Source organism: Dysidea avara, chromosome 2, assembly GCF_963678975.1.
Source record: "Dysidea avara chromosome 2, odDysAvar1.4, whole genome shotgun sequence".
In the NCBI taxonomy this organism is placed as follows: Eukaryota; Metazoa; Porifera; class Demospongiae; order Dictyoceratida; family Dysideidae; genus Dysidea; species Dysidea avara.
This window is the reverse complement of record NC_089273.1, coordinates 9858886-9882709: the sequence shown is the minus strand read 5'-3', so window position 1 is coordinate 9882709 and position 23824 is coordinate 9858886. Positions and strand designations below refer to the sequence as shown.

Genomic DNA, 23824 nt, shown 5'->3' with positions numbered 1-23824 from the left:
TGCCTCAGCAATGGGACAGCGCAAACTGGACCTGGCACCGCGAATGCACATAATTGCAGACCTCAACAAAGAGAAGCTCAATTTGCATCTCAGCCATCCCATCACTATTCCGTAGGAAAGACTGTGCTTTGCACTCAAAAGGTTGGCCAATCTCTTATAAAACTGAGTAGCAGCATCACCCATTCCACCAGTAGTGGTAAAAATTAAGGGAGTAAATGAGGCATTCTCTACTTCATGAACCCGTTGTTGGTATTCATGTCTCTTTTCCTTGTCATGACGTCGGTATGCAGAGTGTAGGGGTTGATTTGAGGGTGCACTAGGGTTAAAAATTCTGACATCAAAGTATGACCTCTCAAACCGTCCTCCCCAAAAACCATTAGCTGCAATGTCAAGCCTTGCGTTATCATCACGATTAGCTGTTTTGTATTGAAGGGTCTCACCAGAAAGAGGCTGAAGGTGGGGTTCAGTGACAACATTGTTACAGACCTCGGAAAGTAAATTGGCAGTTAGATCACGCACTTCATTATGTCTCAGAGAAGGAAACCCACCCTTTGGGCAAGACAGAGCATGTTCTATGGTAAAAGAGTGACCACAGGCACAGGAAGTAGGGCAGGCAGATGGTAGCCAATGATAGCGAAGCGCAATTGCATCACGAAAAGCAGTTTTATGAAGCACAAAATTATGCGACTTCAATGGAAGACAAGAGAGCCAATTCGATGCACCCTTCTCCTGAGCCAACATGACTGAGGAACGCATGCTAGGAGGAAGTTCATCGAACAAATGATTGGCAGATTGAAGTTGCTCTTGATGGCTCCTAGAGTGAAACTTGGATCGCAACTGAACCTGTGCATCAAGACAGTCACCTAGTTGATGTACCTGAGAGATAATCAAGCCAACGAGACCAGCATTTACTTCTACAGAGCAGGAACGCTGCTGTGACACAACAATCGAAGGATCAAACACACCAAGGCCTCCTAGCCGCACAGGCAAGGCAAATAGCTTTCTCTCAACATCACCAGGGACAGTTCGACCCAATAGACTAGGAAGGAAAACATAGCCTTATTTGCTGCTTTTGTACACTGTAATGATACATCAAGGTTCTGATTGATCCACACACCTAAATCTTTTTTTCTGTTGGAATAAATGACAAATCATCACTTTTGCCTACATGATAAGAGGTTGATAAAATTCTGCCAATACTCAAAACTTTACATTTAGCTACATTGAATATAAGCAACCAATCTTTTGACCATAATGCCGAAATGTCAGCATTATTTTGAAGTAATAAAAATGAGTCGTTTAAAGTTGGTATAGTAGAATAAATCTTTGTGTCATCAGCAAACACTTGAGTAGTGCAGCTCATTAAGTCTGGAATATCATTTACATAAACAGCAATGGTCTTAAAACGGACTCTTGTGGGACTCCATTACTAACTTTATACCAGTTTGGAGCTTCTCCATTCACTACTACTCTCTGAGTTCAACTGTACAAGAAATCGCTTAGCCATCTTAGCAGCTGTGTATTAATGCCACAGGCTGATAATTTGTGTATAAGGCGACAGTGCAGAACAATTTCAAAAGCCTTTTGAAAGTCTAAAAATGATATCTGTCCCACACCCTTGGTCAAGTGAAGACGTCCGTCTTCAAATGATTGTAACAAGTTGCAAAATTGGTTAAACATGATTTTCCATTTACAAATCCATGTTATAGCATTATTTTCAGTTAGATGTTTTATTATTTTATCTCGCAAGATGAACTCAAGGAGCTTATATACAAGCATGTTAAGTGAGACTAATAGCCCTGTAGTTACTGGTTTCCAATTTAAAAATAGGAGTGATATTTACAGTACTTCCTTCCAGTCCGTTGGTAGCTTTCCGCTAGATATTGACTGTTGATATAAAATAGTTAAAGGTTTACCATAGCATAACCGTAACCTTTTGGAAACCAAAAGGTTAATTATAATACTAAGAAAGGTTACCAAGATCTTCAGCACATTCCTTAGAGCCTTCAGTTAGTGATCTGTCATCTTTCACAAGAGGGCCAAATGGGTATATTGTGTTACTTAATATCTTGTATGGTTAAATTTTAATTGGTTACAGGTGGGCATAAAACAAGTGCGGCTTCAGAAATATCAGTGACAGCTGTAGGTTTTGAAAATTTTCTGTTGCCTGTGCACTCAAGTCCAGGTGGTCTGGTGGCATGCTTCCATAAGGAAGTTTTTGAAACTTTTATGTTCTGAGCTCAAGATTGAATCTGGTAACAAATTTCACCAAAATATCTCTAAAGCTGACAATTTAAAAATGTGTACTGATATAGGTTGCTTAAGCTTGCTTCTGCTGGCATCAGAAGCAGGCAAATGAGATAAGAGGTGGAACTATGTAAAGTATGAAGCTTACAACAGAATGGGTGCCATTCCACAGAAAAAATCTCAGTTAGTAAATATAATTTTAGACTATTTTACTGTGTTGGTACTAGGGCATGAACAAATGTCATTGATAAGCTTAACATTCGAATGTAATTTCAACATTCGTTATCTTGCCCACACTCAATTATTATCATTGTAAGAGTAGGTTTTTACTTTTATATGTTACCTGGGCTGCGATAATAGGGCATGTGGGCACATGATTTTTGTCTACTTTTGCACACTTTCATCACTCATAACGTTTTGTACCATTTTGCTATGGTATTGAAATTTTCAGCTCTTAGTAAGCATTTAATTGGCATCTTAATGTAAGTTACAGAATACAAAAACACTATTCCAATACTGAGATATTACCTGTAGAGTGATGGGGTGTAGTTTGTGCCCACATGCCCTGTTTTCGCAGGCCCGGTCACATATACGTATATGGTTGTTTTCTAACATTAATTTGAGGTAAAAGGTTTCAGAAATGTATACAAACCTATCTTTGGTACATGTTCCTAATGCAAAATTATTATTATTGTACTAATTGAGTGGGTGTAACAACATTCAAACATTCGTTAAGAAAAATTAAAGAATGTTCGAATGTTAGAATTTAACATTCGTTCATGCCCTAGTTGGTACAGGTAAACTAGGTAACTTTTAAAAATACAAATTGTGACTGCTCAGTTGCCTGAATGCAAAATCAATTTTACTTGCCTGAATATACTTCACCAGTTTCTGGAAACCTCAGAAACCTCCGTGGATCCACTCCTGATAAAATTACTGTTATACTAGTGTCTGTGCACTGAACAATAAGTTTTCTCTGCAATGCTGTTAATTTTATCAACATTGCAAGGATAATTGCTTGATTTATATATACAGGGATTTATCATTTGTGACTGGATTTGACAAAACCAGGCTTCCACACACATCAATTCTTTGAATTTAACTGCTTGTAACTTGACCAGTCAGTATGCTATTGACCTAACCTTTTCACATATTTCTCTCATTGCATTATGCAATAACAGGTCAAAATTTGAAAGTGATAACATACTTCTTCATTGAGTTATGGCCCTTTAATCACAAATTTGGATGTGTATGGAAGCCTGGTTTTGTCAAATCCAGTCACAGTTTATGTTCATGTACCCATAACCAATTAAAACCTCAGAATAACTTTTGTTATGCACCATCAATAAGGAAGTGATACACATCAGGATGGTCCTTAATGATGCTCCAGAATTTATTTATTAATGCTTTACAGCACAAGTGCTGAAGGTCTGTAGGACACCTGGTCCTACAGCCTGCTCAAAGACTTTAGCTACATAAGGTGTGTTTGAAAAGTTGGAGGAAGGAGAAAAAATCCATGACTGAACCTAGGTAGCCTCGAACCTGCAGCCATCCGGTTAGAGATTGCATTAAATTTTATTAAAATCCTAATTATTATTATACAAAATTTCAGTCATTATGTTTACTCCCAGGCTTAGAAAATAATTTTGTTTTAGTCATGTTGCAGTTGCAGGCTTAATTTTGTACTGGTAGGTCCAGCTACACTGTATTGGACCAATAGGATATTGACTGTTTCCTAGCTGTGTAAGCAAAATAATAATTATAACCATTGCGCCATTGATGTTTCCCATTATTTTCAGATTTTTTTATATGTGTCTGAGGTAGCTAGTATTTGCACTGCTATAGTAGTAAGGTCTATGTGTATCTTCTTATCAAGAAAACAGATCATAAACTTTTACACTGCGATAATGTATCGCTTGTATTTCATCGGAAATATCCATACCATGATGATGGCATGATCAGTAAGGGTGATGATGTTTTATATATTTGCATGGGACATATTACTGTTTGTGACCCAAGCATAGTGCTAATTATAAAAGTTCTATAAGCATCTATAGTATAATGATAGTTGTAACATGGGCACAAGCAATATGCCAGTGGATATTATACATAATACATGCACAAGCACAAGGAGTACTAGTATGAGCGCATAATAGAATTACGTAAACCAGGCTTCTACACATAACCCTTATTTGCAATGTAACCTACCAGCATGCTATTGACTTGACGTTCTCACACAATGTTACGTTTTTATAACATTTCAAAATCACAGGTCAAAATTTGAAGCTGCCTACTTTGAGTTATGATCTCTCAAAGTCATAAAACTGGATGTGTGTGTGGAAGCCCAGTTTTGTCAAATTCAGTCACATAATTATAATCATAATATCAGGTAAATCCCATAAGTCTGAAAAGTCCATATCTCTGAAAGTGGTTATAAATAACTTTAAAATGTTTTTAAAATTTCAGTCAATTCTGTGTTATCAACTACACTACTATAATAGAACAGTCACTACTCAAATAGAGCAGTCATTACTGTAGTTCAGTTAACTGAGATCTGGATAAGTGGGGCCTGGATAACTGAGGTTCAGCTGTATGTTCCATTTGGATGACTCATCTGCAAAAGTGCTTAATGTTGAAAACTGTAGGTATGCCTTGCAAGTCTACATAAGAATAACTAGTCCTAATGTCCAAGCTAATGTCAAGGTGTATGAGTAGGCCTGAGTTCTGAGTAGGGACCCGCCAATTATGCTGGCATAATTATGAGCATAATAGGTACCTGAAAACATTGAGAATAATGCTAGCATAATAAGTAGAATATTTGTGTAATAGTATGAATTCTTTCTTATCTAAATAGCCATCACAGAAAGATCGATATACTCTAATAGAACAGTCAGTAACTCTAATAGAACAATCACATAGCTGACTGTTCTATTAGAGTATATCGATCTTTTCTGTGATATGCATTTTGACAAGTAAGTTTGTGCTTCAACCACTTGCTATTTATCCATAAACTGGAAGTTATTAGCAGAGCATGAGAACTGAGGCATAAATAATTGGGCATAATTTGAGCATAATAGATAAATATCTGAGCAGTGCAGCATAGCACAATAGGTAAAAGTATGAGCATAATCGGCGGCCCTAGGCCCGAGTCAAATATGCTCAGAATTTAGCCAAAATTGCTTTCAGGAATTTCCCAAAAATTTTAACCTATTATGCTCTTCATGCAGTGTTCCTATTATGCTTCCTAGGCTAGCAACATTGCTTACAATTATATCTTATCAGTGAATGCTCTATTAGGGTATTTCACTACAAAGTGACTGTTCTATTAAAGAGTTCAGTGCATTATTGTGATTTGCAGTTTCCACTAAATGCTCTATTAAGAAGTACTGTATCAATCTAATTTCACTCCATAGTTTGAAAATTTTATCCTATATACACCAAACTAAATGTACATAAACTATTAACTCAATAATACTTATTACCAATAGCATGGCAGGTTGTCAATGTTAAATAACAAATTATTCACACACAAAATTACAACATAAATAAACAGAATTAATGAATGAAATAAATAAAATGATTCACACACATTGCAAGATAAATAAAGGCATGTGCACACACAGCAAGATGCAAATGGATTTGGAGCAATCCAAGTGTATCCAATATAATAAATATAGAAAAGTTGTAGCAGTACTGTAGCATTGCTTTTATGAGCTCTGTGAACCTTTCACATCTACTGAGTTCAGTTCTTGCTCCACTATTGATAAAGTAACTAATTGATTTATGTACATAAATCGATGTATGTACTCACCTTCGCCATTCTGCAATGTTGCAGTATTTTGAAAAATAAATGAATTATCTACTTCAACTTGTGGAGCAAATGGCTTGTTAACAAAGACCTCAGGGACATATGATGCTTTCTTTTTCTGTGACCTAGGTACGTAACAACATGTTATGACTATAGAATATTAAACTTAGAGTTGCATGTGTTGAGAAGAACACATAATATAGGGTGGAGAACAGTAAGCAGAAAACGTCCAGTATAGATGGGCAAAGTGCAATGAATTTCATATGCATAATTCACATAGTCTACTATATTATAACAAGTACACAGAAAAATTAAATAGAGTAGGGACCATAGCACATCAATAAAAAGTACTGAAACAAGCTGGAGTAGTGCACGATATTAAATCACAGTAAAACAATAAGAAGTGTTATATCCCTACTGTGCTCAAGATACCATAATGGAAATGCACAGTAGGGATATAACATTTCTCATTGTTTTACTGTGATTTAATATCGTGCACTACTCCAGCTTGTTTCAGTACTTTTTATTGATGTGCTATGGTCCCTACTCTATTTGAAAATTCCAAATTTTATGTGTACTTGTTTGTTAACTTTTTTATTATGACTGGTGAACCCACGCGTTCTGCATATGAAATGGCACCGTGCGCCCAATTATCGTTTGAAAAGTGAAGTATATATCTATTACACTTAATTCGTTGTCAGATTTGTTCAACCCATTACGCAGCATTTTGAATCAAGAACTGTTCGAAAAGCACCTCTGCAATCCACGCATACCGAAAAAAGTGGTGTCACGCGTGCCCCGGTTATATCAATTATCGTCTGAAAAGTGAAGTATCAATTACACTTCATTATCGGCTATGTTCAACCTGTTACACAGCAGTACAAATCAAGAACTGTTTGAAATGCACCTATGCTATCAATATAGCTACTATGACAAATACAGACAATTTACGTTCTTGTTTCTGTTATGAAGGGAAGCCATCATGTCCTAACGCCAAATGAACACTTTTTGCTGTCAGCACAGATGAATGGGACACAAAGGAGGACAGTAGTAAGTCCATGAAGAATGCATTGTACATACTGTGGTATGCCAAAAGGCACATGTCAGGCCAAAGAGACGTCGAACAGTGAAAAAATCAAGCCCGTAGCCTTATCCGTTATTGAGTTATGCTTGTCTGAAGGAATCAGTCAGTTACTCAGTTACTCAGTCAGTCAGTAGAAAATTCTGTTAAATATATTATTTCTAAAATTCCGTAGCAACTTGTTGAAAGCTTTTTTGGTCAATCTGAAAACTTGTTTGGGCTTAGTTTTACCTAACTGATACTGCCTCATCGTCGTCAGGGAAAATTTAGGCTGGTTTTTGGGTGATCTTATCCCGTGGGCCACGCCTACTCCTTTGTGGTCCCTACTATACACTACTATCATAGTGTATGATAGTAGCTGAGCACATTGTCAAATGGTATAGAGTAGTAATTATTCTGATTAAAAAAATTGCCACACAAACTAACTACTGTAATTGATAATACAGCAACAAATAGATATTCTAATGTAAAGTGATTCCAATGGTGATAGAAGACATGCCCGTTATGCTTCAGCAAAAGGCCACAGCTTTCAAGCTTTACAGACAATAAATAAATGCACTATCATGTGTGACCAATTTAAATCAAGCCAAATTTTACAATAAAAGTTACACGATGGGAAAACACAAATAACACAATGATTGAGTAGCTATAAAACCAGACTATAATATTGTTTTTAAGCTTCAGGATTACTCAAACCATGCAAGGATTTAGTTTGAGCTCCTTTCAGTCACTGATTTGTGATATTTGACTTGATAAGAATGTGACCAGTGCCTAGATGAATTGCTGGCCAGTATTTTTCTTTTAATTTTATATCCAATAGTGACCACATTTTACAAACCCAAATTAAATCTCATATCAGGCAAAATCAAACTAACACCACCAGTGCACGACTACACTATCATACTAAAAGTTTTGACCCTCAGCATTACTTCTACTACTTGAGACTGGTTTTAACAGAAATCTTTTCTGGGTGTTTTGGTGAGCTCGCATGATGGTTTTTGGCTTTTTGGAGGGCCTGGCGTGGCGGATCACCTGATATTATTGGCCAACTTTTTTTTCTGTTGATTTTGCTGCATTTCAGCTTCTAAAAAGCCAGCACATCCTGCCTGCCTGGACTTCAATCATGGTCTGCCTCCATTTTGAAGTCTATCTCTTTCCCACCCCACCACCCCCACCTTTGTGAGCACTTGTGATACTACTTCACTCATTCCACTGCTTAAACTTTCTATCTTATTTGGTGGGAAACTCTACAAGCAGCTGAAAGTACTGGAAGTGGTCTGAAAGTTGATAGATTGATGCATCTTTTGTGTAAATTTCATATGTGTCCTTGCAATCATTGGCAACTTATGCTGACTTGGATTATTTAAAATCGCTTATCTTGAAACTTTCAATGTGCGGCTAGGAACATTTTTCCAAAATCCGGTAACATTTAAGCAATAAAGAAGTTAATCATTGGCCTAAATGGTGTCCACACTGCCACCCTCCACCACAATGCAAACACTTTCGATACTACTGTATAATCCTGATATAGGACCAAATAATTTTTGACCACATGGACACATTTGGCACATTAAATATTTTTACTTCCTAATTAGAGCATCTAATTTTGGTTTTCTACCAATTTGTGGGTAGAATAAACCACATAGCTAAATACCTTAAACATTTTGAGATGCAATTATCAGCAGCATGTTGAATATGAAGTTTTAATTGCTTCATCTGCAGCCATGTGGGTGATTTTCCAAAATTTGGTCATTTATTTTATATAACACAAAACTTAACAACCAGCTAGTAATATTATGCAAAGAATATAAACTGTAGGTGGAAATTCAAATTATTATGCACGCTCACTACCAATATTTGAAATCTCTTAAACCGGTCTTTTTCAAAATTCCTAATATGCATTGTGGTTTGATTATTCTAAGTCTAGTCACTTGACAAGTCAAACATATAACTAAAACTTTATTTGGTGTGTTCAATATTTCCAGCTATTTTGTTTTAGTTGAGATCCTTTTACATGAAATTTATTATTAATTTTTTGAATCTGAAGTGCCCTTTTATTTAACTAGCTACTGTACAGTGGTCCCTCCATTATCCGGCCATCTATTATCCAAACTTTATATTATCCGAACTGTGGAAGTGACTGTTCTATTAGAGTATTTTAACTCTGAAAATGTATGGGCTTCACTTACCCAAACTTTTTCATCATCCAAACACATCTAGAGCCTAATGAGTTCAGATAATGGAGGAACCACTGTGGATCCATTTATTATTAAATACGTTTGTTTACTTCTAGTACTACAACTTACTTACCTTACACACAATATAGCAATAATGACAGTCAACAAAACTATCACAACAATTGTCAATATTCCTGCACCAACTCCAATGATAACTGTTATACCATCACTACTATCATTGTTACCATCTTCGTCATCACTGACTTGAACTATCATTAAACAATTATCAGTAATGGTCATTGTGTATAATTATGAATGAATAACAAACAGGTACCATTATGTACTGCAGCAACGTACATCCAAATTGACTTGTGAAGTTTACGTGAACTTCATACAAACAGAAAATGATTGGAAATTATTACAGTATCCAAAATTTTTAATAAATAAAGTGGATCTAGACACACGGTAGTGTGTCGTGCGGCCCAAGAAGCCGGCGCGTAACACCCGTGAGTATATTGACAGGAAGAAAGAAAACGCAATTTTCGCACCGTCGTAGCTCTGTGCTGCCTTGATGAAACAAGACGATTTTTGCTGTGGACACTCCCTCCACCTTCAGTACTCCACATTCCAAATTTGAGCGAAATCGCTTCAAGCGTTCCCGAGATATGCGACTTCAAAAATTGGCTTAGTTTTTTCGTTGTTTTTTTTTCTTATTTTTCTTCCTCTTTTCGCACACTTACAAAAACTGCTATAAAACGCGAATGCCATATCCGATCGCCTTGAAATTTGGCACACAGAGGGGGGGGGGGGGGGGGGTATAAAGGCGCATCTCTGTACCAACATTGGCTGGAATACGATAAACAGGCAAAGAGTTCAGCTGCAAACAAATCACCTGTAGAGAGTTCAGCTGCAAACAAATTTCCCTGTAGAGAAATCATCTAGGAGAAGTTTCCTTGTAGAGAGTTCAGTTACAAAGAAACCACCATGTAGAGAATTCATTTACAAACTAGTGACCCTGTAGAGATATCAGCTAGAAGAAGTTACCTTGTAAAGAGTTCAGCTACATAGAAACCATTCTGTAAAGAGCTCAGCTGCAAACAAATCACCTGTACAGAATTCAGCTACAAACAAATCACCCTGTAGAGAGATCAGCTAGAAGAAGTTACCTTGTTGATAGTTCAGCTACAAACAAATCACCCTGTAGAGAGATCAGCTAGAAGAAGTTACCTTGTAGAGAGTTCAGCTACAAAGAAACCATCATGTGGAGAGTTCAGCTGCAAACAAATCACCTGTAGAGAGTTCATCTACAAACAAATCTCCCTGTAGAGAGATCAGCTCGGAGAAGTTTCCTTGTAGAGAGTTCAGTTACAAAGAAACCACCGTGTAGAGAATTCGTTTACGAACTAGTGACCTTGTAGAGACATCAGCTAGAAGAAGTTACCTTGTAGAGAGTTCAGCTACAAAGAAACCATTCTGTAGAGAGCTCAGCTGCAAAAAAATCACCTTTACAGAATTCCACTACAAACAAATCACCCTATAGAAAGATCAGCTAGAAGAAGTTACCTCGTAGAGAGTTCAGTTACAAAGAAACCACCATGTAGAGAATTCATTTACAAACTAGTGACTCTGTAGAGACATCAGCTAGAAGAAGTTACCTTGTAAAGAGTTCAGCTACATAGAAACCATTCTGTAAAGAGCTCAGCTGCACACAAATTACCTGTACAGAATTCAGCTACAAACAAATCACCCTGTAGAGAAATCAGCAAGAAGAAGTTACCTTGTTGATAGTTCAGCTACAAACAAATCACCCTGTAGAGAGATCAGCTAGAAGAAGTTACCTTGTAGAGAGTTCAGCTACAAAGAACCCATCATGTGGAGAGTTCAGCTGCAAACAAATCACCTGTAGAGAGTTCAGCTACAAACCAATCTCCCTGTAGAGAGATCAGCTAGAAGAAGTTACCTAGTAGAGAGTTCAGTTACAAAGAAACTACCATGTAGAAAGTTCAGCTACAAACTAGTGACCTTGTGGAGACATCAGCTAGAAGAAGCTACCTTGTAGAGAGCTCAGCTACAAAGAAACCATTCTGTAAAGAGCTCAGCTGCAAACAAATCACCTGTACAGAATTCAGCTACAAACAAATCACCCTGTAGAGAGATCAGCTAGAAGAAGTTGCCTTGTAGAGAGTTCAGCTACAAATTTAAAGAAACCATCATGCGGAGAGTTCAGCTGCAAACAAATCACCTGTAGAGAGTTCAGCTACAAGAAACCACCATGTAGGGAGTTCAGCTAGAAGAAGTTACCTTGTAGAGAGTTCAGCTACAAAGAAACCATCATGAAGAGAGTTCAGCTGCAAACAAATCTCCCTGTAGAGAGTTCAGTTAGAAGAAGTTACCTTGTAGAGAGTTCAGCTACAAAGAAACCATCATGAAGAGAGTTCAGCTGCAAACAAATCACCTGTATAGAATTCAGCTACAAACAAATCACTCTGTAGAAAGATCAGCTAGAAGAAGTCACCTTGTAGAGAGTTCAGCTACAAAGAAACCACCATGTAGGGAGTTCAGCTAGAAGAAGTTACCTTGTAGAGAGTTCAGCTACAAAGAAACCATCATGAAGAGAGTTCAGCTGCAAACAAATCTCCCTGTAGAGAGTTCAGTTAGAAGAAGTTACCTTGTAGAGAGTTCAGCTGCAAAGAAACCATCATGAAGAGAGTTCAGCTACAAACAAATCACCCTGTAGAAAAATCAGCTAGAAGAAGTTGCCTTGAAGAGCGTTCAGTTACACAGAAACCACCATGGACAATTCTGTAATATATATATGTATTACATATATAATTTGTACATTTACTGATTAAATCAGAAATATTTAAGGTACATCTGCTTCATCTTTTCTTCTTCCTGTGGTTAAGAAAAAAAGATAGGTTAAAAAAGTCCCAAAGCAGGCCATAGGCCGGCTTTGGGGTATACAAATACAAAAAGAAGTGAAATCTAATCCAAAACAGCCAAGCTGTAAAAAAAGTGTGCGGCCCTCAAAAAGGCTAAGATGAAAAAAGATGTGAAATCCAAGGTGGCGGCCAAGAAATGGCTGTGATGGTAGGTTAATGGTAAAAATTTTAATAACGACAATTTAGGTGAAGTTTGTGCCAATTGACCAAGCCGCACCAAAATTCACCTGAACTGTTGTTATTAAAATTTTTATCATTAACCTATATCACAGCCATTTCTTGGCCGCCACCTTGGATTTCACATCTTTTTTCATCTTAGCCTTTTTGAGGGCCACACACTTTTTTACAGCTTGGCTGTTTTGGATTAGATAGGCTTATCTATAAAAAAAATCTAATCTATGTTGAATTTCTTCAGCTCATACATACATGTACTGTATATAGCTACAAATAGTAAATTGCGGCACACTCTGTTACAGTTAGTAATTTAACATACACCTTTTAAATGCATGATAATATGTACATAGCCACCAAGGGGCACACAACATAAAAATTCAGTTCTGGGCACTAATAGTGACAATATTTCTTTATGTGTTTCAGCTACAAGTGATTTATGCTTCAGGTATGCAAGTTGCATATACATAATTGTGACTGTCCCTGGGAAAACCGGTCTTATCACCCATTTAAAAGTATCGAAAAACGTCAGTTTTAAATATTTAGAGTGTTGTAGCTGGCCAATGGTGGTAGCTACGCATACCAAATATTCACACGTTTAACAGCAATTTCTTACCTTCCTGATCATCCACTGAAGAAGTAGCCAACAGCTAAGTTTCCCGCCATTTTAGATAGTTTATAAACCGAGGTTGTCTGTATCAGGCGGGCTCCAGAAGGGTGGGAGGCAGGGGTCCTGGAAGGCGGGCAAGACGATGTTCAAAAATTGAAAAGATACGTGTTGGGATGAATTAGGCCAAGTTATGGGCCATTCAGACCTCAGAACTGGCTAAAATGAAAGGAAATTTACATCACAGGTCACTGTCCAGCACCACGGAGCTGTACAACCATACACAGCCATCTCCTGGTTGGCCAGGGTTCCATCAAGACCACAGACCACTCGTACAGCTCGCCACTATGATTTTAAAAAGCAGCCAGCAAAAGCAGACCACTTTAATCTGGTTGACTGCGGCAGTGAAACTTGATAGTGCATTCATTAAGCTTAGCGTTTGTGAGAAAAAATCTAACTTCCTGTCTTGGGTGATAAGAACGGTTTTCATAGATGCAGTCACATACAACTTTGTCACGTGAGATCATGTGATCACACCAATAATACAACGCTGTGAACTCTCTCCTCTGGCTGTTTTAAGTAGCTATCAGTGCTTCTTGGTGTGTTTCATTGCTGAAAATGGTAAGCTGGCTGTTCTGGTGTACCTAGCTATAAATCTATAGTTGTACGTGACTGTCTCTGGGAAAACCGGTCTTATCGCCCATTTAAAAGGATCGAGAAACGTCGGTTTTAAATATTCAAAGTGTTGCAGCTGGCCAATGGTGGTAGCTACGCATATCAATTTTTCACACATTTCACAGCAATTTCTTACCTTCCTGATCATCCGCTGAAGAAGTAGCCGGCCAACGGCTAAGTTTCCTGCCATTTTAGATAGTTTTTAAACCGAGGTTGTCTGTATCAGGCGAGCTCCAGAAGGGTGGGAGGTGGGGGCTCTGGGAGGCGGGCAAGATGGTGTTCAAAAATTGAAAAGAAACGTGTTGGGATGAATTAGGCCAAGGTATGGGCTATTCAGACCTCAGAACTGGCTAAAATGAAAGGAAATTTACAGCATAGGTCATTGTCCAGCATCACGGAGCTGTACAACTACACACAGCCATCTCCTGGTTGGCCAGGGTTCCATCAAGACTACAGGCCACTTGTACAGCTCACTACTGTGCTTTTAAAAAGCAGCCAGCAAAAGCAGACCACTTTACTTTACTTTGGCAGTGAAACTTGATAGTGAATTCATCAAGTTTTGAGTTTGTGAGAAAAAAATCAAACTTTCTGTCTTGGGTGATAAGAATGGTTGTCGTAGAACCAGTCACAATTGTTACTGATTAAACATCGTTAGGTAACTTTTGCATACATTGTTAATACGCAGCATTTCTGCTATGGATTATGCATGGCACATCAAGAAGTGCAAGCTATTATTGAAGCTACATTATAATAATTATTATACAATTTTATTCTTATTATATATACATTCATGTGAATTGCTATTACCTGTAATAGGATCAGTATTCATATAGTCATTTGATGCTCCAGTCCTCACACCAACCACAACCACATACACTCCATCACTATCCAAGTCATCAAATACAGCAAAACTATTTGTAGTGTTCACTGAAGGTATAGACTGTCTCTTATTACGAACACTAGTAGATGACAGTGTTAAGGTTACTCTATAGCCAGGAAAACCTCTAGCTTCAAAAAGTGTCAGCGGAGTCCAAGTGATGTTGATCGATGTAATAGACAAACGTGTGAATTTCAAATTCTGTGGTGACTTGGTTGCAGTGAGCTCTTGGCTAAAAAATGGCTTAAAATCACTAGCTGCTCCCCTACCAGCTCTGCTGAATGCTACTACAATGACTTGATAAGGAATGCCTGGTACTATGGTAGATAACATGATTAAAATAAAATGTGTATTTGTGTGTTTACATAATATGCTTACCTAGACTTCTAATCAAGTAGCTCCTAACAACTCCACTCAACATATCACTCATTGTATTAGTGTCATTCTCATAAATGGAATAGATCACTTGGTATCCTATGATAACACCAATGAATTGTGAAGGTGGACCCCAGGTCACTGTTACTTCAGTATTAGATGTGATTGTGATAATGAACAGTACAAATCCTGGACCTTTAAAGAAATGACAGTGCATTTATGACAATCAATACATAATACCAAAATTCTGTGGTATGTAAGAAAGCTACAATTAAGAAATTTAATCTAATGTTGGTATATGGCTGCCATTGCAATAAACTATAGTCATTGTAATTATTAATTGTGGTAATCTGCACAACATTCCAAAATTAATATACTTCAGTTTATAAAGTCACATACCATAAATAGAGTCTGGTTGTTAAGCACACTGTAAGTGTATAATTATTATTTATAATGAGGTTAATTTACGAAATAGATGATGTAATTGTGGTAAACACAAACAGCTATGACTATAGGATAGACACATATGCAAAGTAGGTATGTGATCATTATCTGTCACCTCAACATGATACTCATACTACTCAAACCTTAAGCTGGTTCCTGTCCATTGATTTCTTCTAGGTTGTGACAAAGAAGTGCATTCTATCTGCTACTCAGACATTTTACCCCTGATGAAGCATCTACTTGATGGTAAACTACCTCCAACAACTCGAAAATCATGCTCAGATAGGGCTGGAAATGAACATCATTAACTTGCAAATACGAAACGCCTCACTAACAGTGACCTACTGTAGCAGGAACGACAATATCCGCTGCTTTATCCCAAAGCTTGTTGCTAAAGTTTCTGCACATAAAAAGAAATACAGTGTTGTTTGGGTGGAAGCAATCTTGAGTAAAAAGATGCCTCAGGGGCATAGCTAGCTTTCTGGATTGCGCAGGCACAAGATTAAGGTTCGGCTGTCCCCATGCAAACTATTTAGCAAGAAATGCAAGCCCACCTCTGTGGACTCTTTATTACACATTTGCTTTTGAAAAACAGTTTAAAAGTGCATATGGTACCTAACTAGCTACTATACACTGCTGTTTGTGCAGCTTATTAGAGTGAAAAAGGAGTCAATGCTGGGGCTGGAATTGTTATGAGATATTATGCCTAAAGCGCTGTTAGTGAAAAAGAAATCTGACATTGAGGCTGGAGGCTAAGTTAGTTCATCATTGTTTAGTGTTTTCCTCGGTTGTAGGTTCTATATCTTTTATCTTTACCACTTGCACGTACTGAGCGCTTTAGCATACATGTATTTCACAATCGAAGTTTGAATAAACAATGCTGATCCTGCTTCCAGTAAGACGGGCACCAGAATTGACTGGGAATTGGCCTTTTTCCATCTTTTATCAATCTATTACTTTATACTGTACCCAGTACTGTTGTCCACTGAATGGTTTCACCAAATTGCAGCACATGTTTGACTCACAACCCACGCTGAAATGTTAAATGTTATCACATGATGCTGGGAATTACATAGAAGTGTACTAAATTGACAGAGGAATCTTGGCAAACTCAAGTATACATGATTTTTGATGATACCAATTGTTGGAAAGTATTACAAGATGCCTTGAAAAGATAATAAGTGCATATTTAGTCTACATTAATTACAAGAGTGTCTGGGCAGGTATCGCTATTACCAGGCTTGCTACCCAGGCACCAGCAATTATTGCCCGGGCCTGTGTCCATGCAGGCCCGGGTGTAACTACAGCCTTGAGATGCTTTTTTTGTGGTGGTATAGCACCCAAGCATCTTTGTACAGTTACTCTCATACCATTTCAGCAATCCTGCATAAACAGTGTGACTATCAAGTTTCATGTTGGTATGGTTAATGATCTACAGAAAGTTGCAAATTTGGCTACTTCCAGGAGTCCTTGCACACCTAACAACTCTAACCACAATCAGTCGACGGTGGTGGAGAATCAGACACGGTGTAGTGATGAATCAAGAAGAGTGGATGGTTTGTATGTATAAAGGTGGGTGAAATAAATATGTACTTTTTTCTTGTACTAATGATCATACACTTGATGAGTGTATGCGGACAAACACGAAGCTCCAACACTATGCAGGAAAATAAATACTAGAAGTTTGTCCACTGTGTGAGCTTCATAATTTCATGTGGTACATGGCCAAAATAATAATATGGAATTACTAAATGGAAGAGTTTTCTGTAGGATGGAATTCATGCTGAATATGAAAGATTTTCACAAGATCAATATTGGTACACTTACATGGTGACTGGAAATCACACCTCCTGTAGAGAGTTAATGCATGAATAACCATGACATGGTTTTTCATTAGGCGCACACACTGTACAAATACATCTCCATAATATTAACCACACAAAAAACAGCCAAGCTATGACAAAATGGTGTGGCCTTAAAAACGCCTGGGTGAAAAAGTTGTGAAACCAAAGTTGGCAGCCAACAAATGGCTGCAATGATGCTAATACTAATAAATTTTAACAATGCACATAGCCATTATAATTTTATTACATTAACATCGTTGCAGCAATTCTTTGGCCATCATATTTGATTTCACTACTTTTTTCACCCAGGTTTTTAAGGCCACACCATTTTTTCACAGCATAGCTGTTATTATGTGGATTTCACTTTCTTGTACCTTATGAGGCCCTAAAACCAGCCTATATCTGACTTTGAAGTTTCTTTTTTACTCACATTTCTTCTTTACTATGCAGATACAATAGTGATTATTGAAGACAGACTTATAAATGTATTCATTGCATGATTTAATTCAATAATTGATAATATTTTTGTAATACTCAAATAGAGTGTACATTTTTGAGGATTTCTAATAGAACATACATAGAATGTTCTAGAACAATCTAGTACTACTATTGGTAGATTTTTGAAATTACAAACGTTTGCTTATAAGCAGATTTCAACTAGAAATGTCATTTATATAAAACAGAAATTACTGTAAGTGAGGCAATCAGCCACTTGAGGTAGCAGTGGTTCAGTGGTTAAGGATGCAGGTGTTAGGTATGGAGATCCCTGGTTGAAACTCTGGTAAGGATTTTGTACAGCTTTTTACCCCATGGTGAATGCTCTATTAGAATATTTTGATCCTAAGATTTTACATTTGTTTGGTTTTTACTTTATAACTTTGTTGCTGTAACTCTACTGCTATTCAAACTATCAAAAGGCGCTGCTACGATGATCAGCCTATATACACACCAATTTTTCAAGTTATTCTTATACTCGGTTTACCTTGTAGCTGTGACAGAAGTTTGATCTTTTTTATATGAATAAGCACTCATAGCTCCTTGGATATTCCTCAGATTCACAGCAAACTTGGCATGTGGATACACCGTTGCACGCTCTTCATTTGTTCAAAAGATCGAGGCAATCGATTTACACATTAGCATTTTACAGCAAATTTTGCACAGTGTGTGAAAAGAAATCGAACCCCCTGTAGCCCCCATATGTCACAAAAAGAAAAAACAAAGAAAATAAAGTGAAACTTTGAATGCTCATATCTCACAAATGGCAGTTGCAAATTTACTCAAATTTGCTATGTGGCGTGCCCTACCTGGTGGATAGTGACAGTATAATACAAAAATGGTGTTCTTTGGAGAAGGGGCCATGGAGCTATGCATGCGAGAAAAAGCTGTTTTCTTTCATCCTGTTAATATATTCATGATGTAGTGAGCTACCTTTCTTGGACGCATTACATACCATGTGTCTTGATATTACTTGGGAAGATTTGTTAAGCAGATATAGTGAACAGGTATATTATTCTAGTACAGTTCTAGTTCTAGTTCAGTTGTCAGAAAATTTTTAAGTTAGTATTAGTTCTAGTATTCATTGTTTAAAAACAACTTTAGTTAGTATTAGTTCTAGTATTCCTTGTTAGAAACAATAATAGTTTGTATTAGTTTTAGTATCCACGGCTGAAACAATTTTAGTTAGTACTATAGTACCTACAATTTAGTAAGTATTAGTTATAGTAGAGTACTGATGTTATGTTATTATCAATTTTGTCAAAAGACCGGGTTGTACAAAAGGACAAGCCTGTAGGCGTACTTTGTCATACTTATTCGTTGCTTCTACAAAACTTGATCACTAACTATAATATGTGTATTAGAATTATCATCCTATACCATTTTGAGAAATAGACCCTAATAATAGATTTTTTTTAAAAACAAAAAAAAAAAAACATCCTACATGTACCTAAACAGCATACTTCTTGTTTCTATGTAAGACTTCTCTAAGTTTTGTCTGTTGTGTGGCTTTGTTTCCCCATTGTCACCTCTCCACCAGAAGAAAATATTCTTTTCAATGGAGCAGTGGTTGCTAAATGTTGCAAGCCACTTGAAAAAGTTGCCTTTGTTGTTACAAAGGTTGTAATTGTCATCAATATGTACTACAAAGTGAGGCTTTAATGTGCCAGGTAGTCTGCTCATTAATCAGATTCCTGCTAAGTCTCAAACAACAGTTGCAGTATAGTAGTTGCAGTACTAAAAGTTCTAGTATTTCTACTACAAATCTATTAATTTTAGTTTAGTTCTTGTTCAAAAACTTAAAAACAACACTTTTCTAGTATAGTTCCAGTTTTTAAAATAGATTATAATGGAATTGTAGTTTAGTTCTAGTTCCTAGAACTAAAAAGAAAAGGCTATACTAAAACTACTTTTAGTTCTAGTTCTAGTATACTAGAAAAACACTAAGCAGATACCCATAACAACCAGACTCTGCAGTATGATGAATCAAGAAGAGGTATATTAATATGAAGAACTTACGTTTTGTATCTATAATATTTACAGTAGTTAGATGAGGTGAACTAAGGTTAACACCAGTGGGTAGTGAGGATGGATCAATGGTGAGATGAAACTCTTCATCATCCTCCACTAAGTTATCAATAGTAATGTTAATATCAAATGAAACATTAGTATTTCCAGCTGAAAATGAAACACTGTATGGTCCAGAATCATAATCAACACCTCCTCCTGTTATAGTATTGTAATTTATCATAAACTTCACCTATCCCATACTCACCAGTAGCTGATCCATCAGTAGTTAACACTTGTACAGTGATATCAGCTGTTGATGGATTACTGAGAGTTAGTACAATTGTAACTAATCCATCATCTTCATTGATAGTGTATGCTGACTGGTTGAAGGTGATGATAGGAACTACATAAAATGGTAGCAATTTCATATTCACACTGCACAATTCACATACCTTCATCATCAAGGATGGTCACAGTAGCAACATTACGATCAACACTTATTGATAAACAAGTTGTAATCAATGTTATAGTAATATTAAATGTCTCATCATCTTCATGTATCATATCATTAATAATATCTACATTATATAATGATGATGTCAACCCAGCTGGTATGAGGAGTAGTGATTGTTGAGTTACATTATAATCTTCTCCACCTGTGAAAGATATGTACATTAATAGTATCATGTAGTCATTGGGTTAACAATATTACCAGTAGTTGTCCCATCAGTGATAGTGACTAGTACAGTTACATCTTGTGATGTTACTCTACTAAGTGTAACACCCACTAGTAATTGACCATCAACTTCTGACACTGAATATTCTGTTTGGTTCAGTGATATTACTGCTTCTGTGGGATAAGAAAGAAATGAGTTTTAAGCTACATAATTATTATACTGCTCGACTCACCATCGTTATCCATTATAGTCACATTACTACTGATAACATCTCCAGTAGTAACTCCACATGTGGTAACAGATTCTATAGTGACACTAAACAGTTCATCACATTCTACAACATCATTATCAATAATGTCTATTGCAAATGACTGTGTTAATACTCCAGCAGGAACATCAATTGTAATCCTTGTTCCATTGTAATCTTCCATACCTACTAACAAAAATATGCAAACTGTTTTACATGATCACAAACAAACAGTATTCACAAGGAATTTGAAAATACTAAATAAGCACACAGGGATAGGAGGCTACTATAGAATGAGTTGTACGTATATGTAAGCTGCTGATTGAAAACCTGATCAACTTCATTTTTGAGATAACGCCATCAAAATACATTGGGTAAAACGTGCATAATACAATGATAATATTATGGACATTTAATTACTTCATTAAACACTGGAAGAATTATTGAATTGGAATATCCCAAACGCCACTGGATTTGTCTTTCATGGATAGTACAATATAATTATATTCATTTGTGTAACAATGTGAATTATGTCTGTTTATGTTGCAATGATTAGTATAGGTAATCACACACATTTGAGGGAATAATTGTACGAGTAACAGTCAAAATTGCACGAGGCGAAGCCGAGTGCAATTTTGGCTGTTACGAGTACAATTATTCCATAATTGCACGAAAATGCGTGTGATTGCCTACTAATCACATAGTGACCACCCTTCGTGGTTTGTAGTACACATCTATCCAGTTCTATGTGGCCATTAACTTCTACCAGGTGATTGCATCATCCTTCTTTGTATTACATCATTTGTTGTTGCACTTAAAAGGCTTCACGTGTCAGCAATTCTGATTGGCTACTCAAATGTCTACATATGTTGCACTTAAAAGGCTTCTATTGTCAGCTTATTTGATTGGCTATTCATTATATCACTTTCTTGTTGCACTTAAAAGGATTCTGTTATTCTGCTATTTTATTGGCTACTTTACAGTGCAATTACAGAAACAAGGCCGTGTGATTTGGGATTAATTGCACTCCTACTATTGGGACTAACGTATGGCAAATTAAACCACTATGTGATTAGTAAAGTTATAATCACTATTTATAGGCTTCTTGCTTGATAGTATGGGTATATACAGGCCTACTTTGATGATTGCCCTATTTCATAGTGAATATAATGACACAAGTATCTATTTGTAGCCTGTTCTACATGTGACTTACGATTGATTAAATGAACACCTTTAATATTTTTATTTTTGTACGTATATCTACTGTAGTATATGCACTGTACAAGTTAGTTTGCTACACATGCCTTCACTTGGTTGTGCAACTCAACATTCAGATATCTATAGTGGTCAACTGGTTATGTAACTGGGCAAAACACTGTTATCTTTATGCCTAGTTGTATATACAACCAGATAGGTATCAGGCTATATAACAACACATGTATGGTAGAATGGATGTCATGTTTAGCTGTAGTATTGGCTTTGTTGGCTATCCTGCTCACATGACACAACAGTTACAGTACTGATAAAATGAGCTGGGCCCTCCCATCAGAATGTCCAGTTATGTAACAAGATGTATAGTTAGTAACTGAAGTCTGGTTATACAACTGGACAAAATAATGTATTTGTAGATAAAAAGATTGTTTTACTCTCCCTGCTGTCTATTGCTATAATGTTAATTATTCACCAGAAAATGCTTAAACTTTAGCAACATATTCATGTTATATAACATTCATTTAAAGTTGTCTGTAAACACAATTACTGCACATACTGAAAGCTATAAACATCACTTTCAGTAGTATAGGTGATTACACATATTATTTGCACTGAAAACTGTACACTACGTAACTACTAATGATAGGCAGTTCTGTCTAGGCCTGAGCCTATTATGCTTAAAATTTTACCTATTATTCCTTCTAGAATATCCCAAATTTTTCACACATTCTTTTTTATTCTTGTGTCTAGCCTATTTGTTCCAAACTAATCCTCATTTAGTTTCTGTAGCTAGTCACTTAGTTTGAAGATGCTGATCTAAGTAGTTTTGCCAGAATTAATTAACGGCCATAAATGAAGTGCTCCAACTTACACATCATTAGTTTTTCTAGCCATAAATAATTACAACAGACTTAGAATAGCTATCTGCAGACTGCAGTATTAATTCAAGTGATCTTAAATTATTGGTGTATCAAAGTGATGGTTATAGCTACATACTAAGTTTGATAGGTAATGATCAAAGACTTAAAGAAGATACACTGGTAGTAGATGTACAAGTTTCTGAATTGCAGATAATCATGCAGTTTAATCCTTGATCCTGACTACAGATTATTAACATGAAATGATCTGACTGCTTTATTAGAGTATTGAACGTTCTATTACATTTTATCAATGTTTTAGAGGCTTTCAGTCCTTTCAGCCAGCACCCATATAATAATGTCAGCTATAAATCACTCTTAATAGCTTAACTCTTTTTTCTAACTAATCCCAGAATAGACATGCCCCTTAATTCCACTGTTGACATCTGATAATTCTAAACTTGTGCCTGTAACCATCCTATTATTCCAGAATTATTCTCATGAAATTGTTGAACTACTATTCCCAAAATTATGCTGGCATAATAGGCACAGGTCTACGCAGTTCTGTCCTTATACAGTACATAATATAATGGCCTATACATAGGTTTGCATATTAATGCATTCAATTACCTATAGCAGTGATGTTCATTGCAGTCAGTACAACTTCAAATGATTCAGATGATACTTCATTGAGTGTTAGTGTTAATGTCACTACACTGCTGTTCTCTCTTGTCTCATAACTGGACTGTTCAATGTTCACCACAACTATACAGGATATTATATATGTCACACACTGATCAACATAGATATATTATACTACTATCATACCTGTACTATCAGTGATTCTTCCAACTGAAGTGTCCCTAACTACTCTCACTAGAGGATTATCGCTAGCAAGTGTTAAATTCATATCAAAAGTCTCCACTCCTTCTACCACATTGTCACAGCTCACTGATATGTTACCTCTACCCTCTGTTGATCCAGCTTCAACTATTATAGTAATTGGATTAGAGTCAAAGTCAACACCTGATCCTATTGGAGTATAGCAGTCACTAAACATCATATCTACCAATGTATT

At 36.5% G+C, this 23824-nt stretch overlaps 1 protein-coding gene across 1 annotated transcript in view; it reads right to left on the bottom strand.

Moving 5' to 3' along the window:
* Window positions 1-5745: 5745 nt before the first annotated feature.
* Window positions 5746-23824, bottom strand: part of LOC136247786 (mucin-22-like) — a 44078-nt gene continuing 25999 nt past the window's right edge. The window contains exons 36-47 of the mRNA XM_066039611.1: window positions 23575-23778; window positions 23377-23511; window positions 20663-20863; window positions 20466-20603; window positions 20206-20409; window positions 20019-20156; window positions 19763-19969; window positions 14964-15155; window positions 14516-14902; window positions 9447-9582; window positions 6059-6180; window positions 5746-6004 (exon numbers count right to left, since the gene is read on the bottom strand). Of these exons, the coding sequence (XP_065895683.1) occupies window positions 5955-6004; window positions 6059-6180; window positions 9447-9582; window positions 14516-14902; window positions 14964-15155; window positions 19763-19969; window positions 20019-20156; window positions 20206-20409; window positions 20466-20603; window positions 20663-20863; window positions 23377-23511; window positions 23575-23778 (2114 nt within the window). The 3' untranslated portion in view covers window positions 5746-5954. The remainder of the gene's footprint in view (window positions 6005-6058; window positions 6181-9446; window positions 9583-14515; window positions 14903-14963; window positions 15156-19762; window positions 19970-20018; window positions 20157-20205; window positions 20410-20465; window positions 20604-20662; window positions 20864-23376; window positions 23512-23574; window positions 23779-23824) is intronic.